Source organism: Emys orbicularis, chromosome 3 (genome assembly GCF_028017835.1).
Source record: "Emys orbicularis isolate rEmyOrb1 chromosome 3, rEmyOrb1.hap1, whole genome shotgun sequence".
In the NCBI taxonomy this organism is placed as follows: domain Eukaryota; kingdom Metazoa; phylum Chordata; order Testudines; family Emydidae; genus Emys; species Emys orbicularis.
The window spans coordinates 103883809-103886523 of NC_088685.1; the positions used below are offsets into that span (position 1 = coordinate 103883809).

The 2715-nt window shown below is 39.5% G+C and overlaps 1 protein-coding gene across 1 annotated transcript; it reads right to left on the minus strand.

The window, feature by feature from the left end:
- Positions 1-934: 934 nt before the first annotated feature.
- Positions 935-1978, minus strand: LOC135875476 (trace amine-associated receptor 4-like). The gene has a single exon (XM_065400320.1). It carries the CDS (start codon positions 1976-1978, stop codon positions 935-937), a length of 1044 nt encoding a protein of 347 aa, XP_065256392.1.
- Between the last annotated feature and the right edge of the window lie 737 nt (positions 1979-2715).

The window sequence follows — 2715 nt, forward strand, 5'->3', positions numbered from 1 at the left end:
TTGAACCCAGTGATAATTTTGGCCTTTCACAGCATCCCATAGCATCCACCGAGCCCCCACATGTTTTTTGGGACTCATAAGGTTCTCAGCTGATCTCAGCTACTTTGGTAATGCATGGAGAAGGAGGTGATTTCTCAGCAGCTACAACCCAAACAGAACACTGAATCAATGAACATTCAGAACACTTTCCCGCTAGAGACTTAATTACTCTTTCACTGGTTGTATGAGACTGGCTTGGGTAGCTTCTATGTAGATAAAGATCAGTTTTTCAGCCAGAGAAAATACTTTGGGCTTAGTTCTGTTACCCTTATTCATGCTGAGAACTAGAGAAAGATACTCTCAATTGGAGTAAGGGTGGCATCCATTTTCAAATATGGGCAACTAGATAAATTAATGCTTAAATACTGTACGTGGAGGTTCAAACTGGTAGTTGGACAGAAATTATATTGTAGTGTAGTTGTCAAAATGATCACTGTGTATACAGGAACATAGCTGGATAGAATGTACTGTATAGTTTGCCAGACGGTTCTCTCACTTCCTACTATCTAGACAGACAGCTCACTAAGATAGCATGCTAATCCTTAAACAATACCTATAGAGCAGTGGTGGGCAACCTGCGGCCTGCAGGCCACATGCGGCCCAACAGGGTAAGCTGATTGTGGACCATGAGACATTTTGCGAGACATTTTGAGGATGTTGACCATCCGCAGGCACAGCCCCCTGCAGCTCCCCATGGCAGTGGTTCACCGTTCCCGGCCAATGGGAGCTGTGGGAAGCTGCAGCCAGCACGTAACTGTTTCTCCAAAAAGCATGTGCAGATTCTTGTAAATGTTGTCAATATATAGGGCCTTATGTGACCTATTCTAAAAGATCTCCAGAAATAGCATATGCATCTATTAATGCTAATCCATTCATAAAAGCCCTACCTGGCTAACTAAGTATTTGTGGGAAATAAAGTAAGAGTAGAGGATTCTGGTCTAAAGATTGTACCAGTCACAATCATTTTAAATGCTTTGCGAAACCAAGAATAAAATAAACCATAAATGATTGGATTACAAGTAGAATTGAAGTATCCCAGCCAGAGGAAGGCATTGTACAAGTCTTCAGGTGTTGAGAAGTTAATAAAAGGTTCAGATATCGTAAGAATAAAGAAAGGCAGCCAACAAAAAACAAATACCCCCATGACTATACTTAAAGTCTTAGTTGCTTTGTTCTCTTTTTTTGTGGAGATTTTGTTTTTCATTGCAGAGACACATTTTATTGTGCTGGGGATTTTAGCAATTTGTCTAGCATGTTTTCTTGCCACAGTAAATATGTGGACATAGATACTCACCATCACTGTGCCTGGGAAAAAGAAGGCTATAAGAGAAGCCATCACTCCCCAGAGCTTGTTAAGTATGAAGGCACAGAAACCACTGCAGTCAATGGAAGCCACATATTCTTCAATGCCATCAATATTCAACTCTGAGAAAACTAGGCCAAAAGCCAATAAGAATGGGACAGACCAGCTAATTAATAAAAATAATACTATCACAGGGATAGTTATTTTGGTGATATAATGCAATGGGTCACAAACTGCATAGTAACGGTCAACAGAGATAAAACATAGATGGAAAATAGAGGTGGTACAGAGCATTATATCACAACAAGTATGGAGTTTGCAGAAGAGGTCTCCAAAATACCAGCATGACTCAATAGACCTGATCATACTGTAGGGCATAACCATGAAACTAAGCAAAAAGTCAGTAGTTGCCATGGAGCAGATCAGGAAGTTGGTTGGAGAATGAAGCTGTTTGAAATGAGCGATGGAAATGATCACAAGCATATTTCCACCCATTGTGAGCACTATTGCTCCCACCATGAAGATGTACATTGCCCAAAGACTGATTGTAGACCTTACATTTCTAGGACATGAATTGTTAACAAAGTCAAAGCAATACTGCACATTCTGTGGACTCCAGAGGTTAGATGAATTCATGATTTGGGATCAACAACAGTAACTTTTTCAAAAGTATTACAATGCAGCCAATCCTGGGGAAAAAGAAAATATAAACAAAGTGACATGAACAGTAGCAACATCTGCAGACCTGTGTTTCAGATTAGTTGATTAACACCTAAAATTAAAAATAATGGGCCTAATTCTACTCTCGGTTGCAATAACATCAAATCAGAACAATTCCCATTTACTTTAGAGGAGTTAATCCAGACGTATACCAGTATAAGAAATAGCAGAATTTGGCCCAACAATAACAAAAAAAAAAGAAGGGCTGAACCGTTTCCTAAATACTTTTGAATCTTAAGGTGCTCAAAAACGCTAAGGAATATTGAATATTTTTGCTATGCAGTTTACATTTTACACTATAAGCACTATGATGATAGGTTTGCAAAATGAAAGCCTCAAACCCATGACACTCACCTGATTTCCACAGCTTTACCCATCACCTCATAGATCTTTGTTCCTGAAGGTACTGACCATACGTTCAGGAGAGACATTACAGCATCAGAAAACCCAAAATGGTTGATGCTATAAAGATTTTAAGATGCAACACTTTGTGAAGCTGGCCAGAGTGCAAGCTAAAAGAGTGACAAAAACTCACGGAGACCTTTCTCGTTTTAGCATGCTTGTCAATAGGTCACCGAGTGTATACTTGCAGACAAGTTTCTCTTTGTAATATTAATCCACCAAGGTGCATACCCTCAACACATACTTGGCTA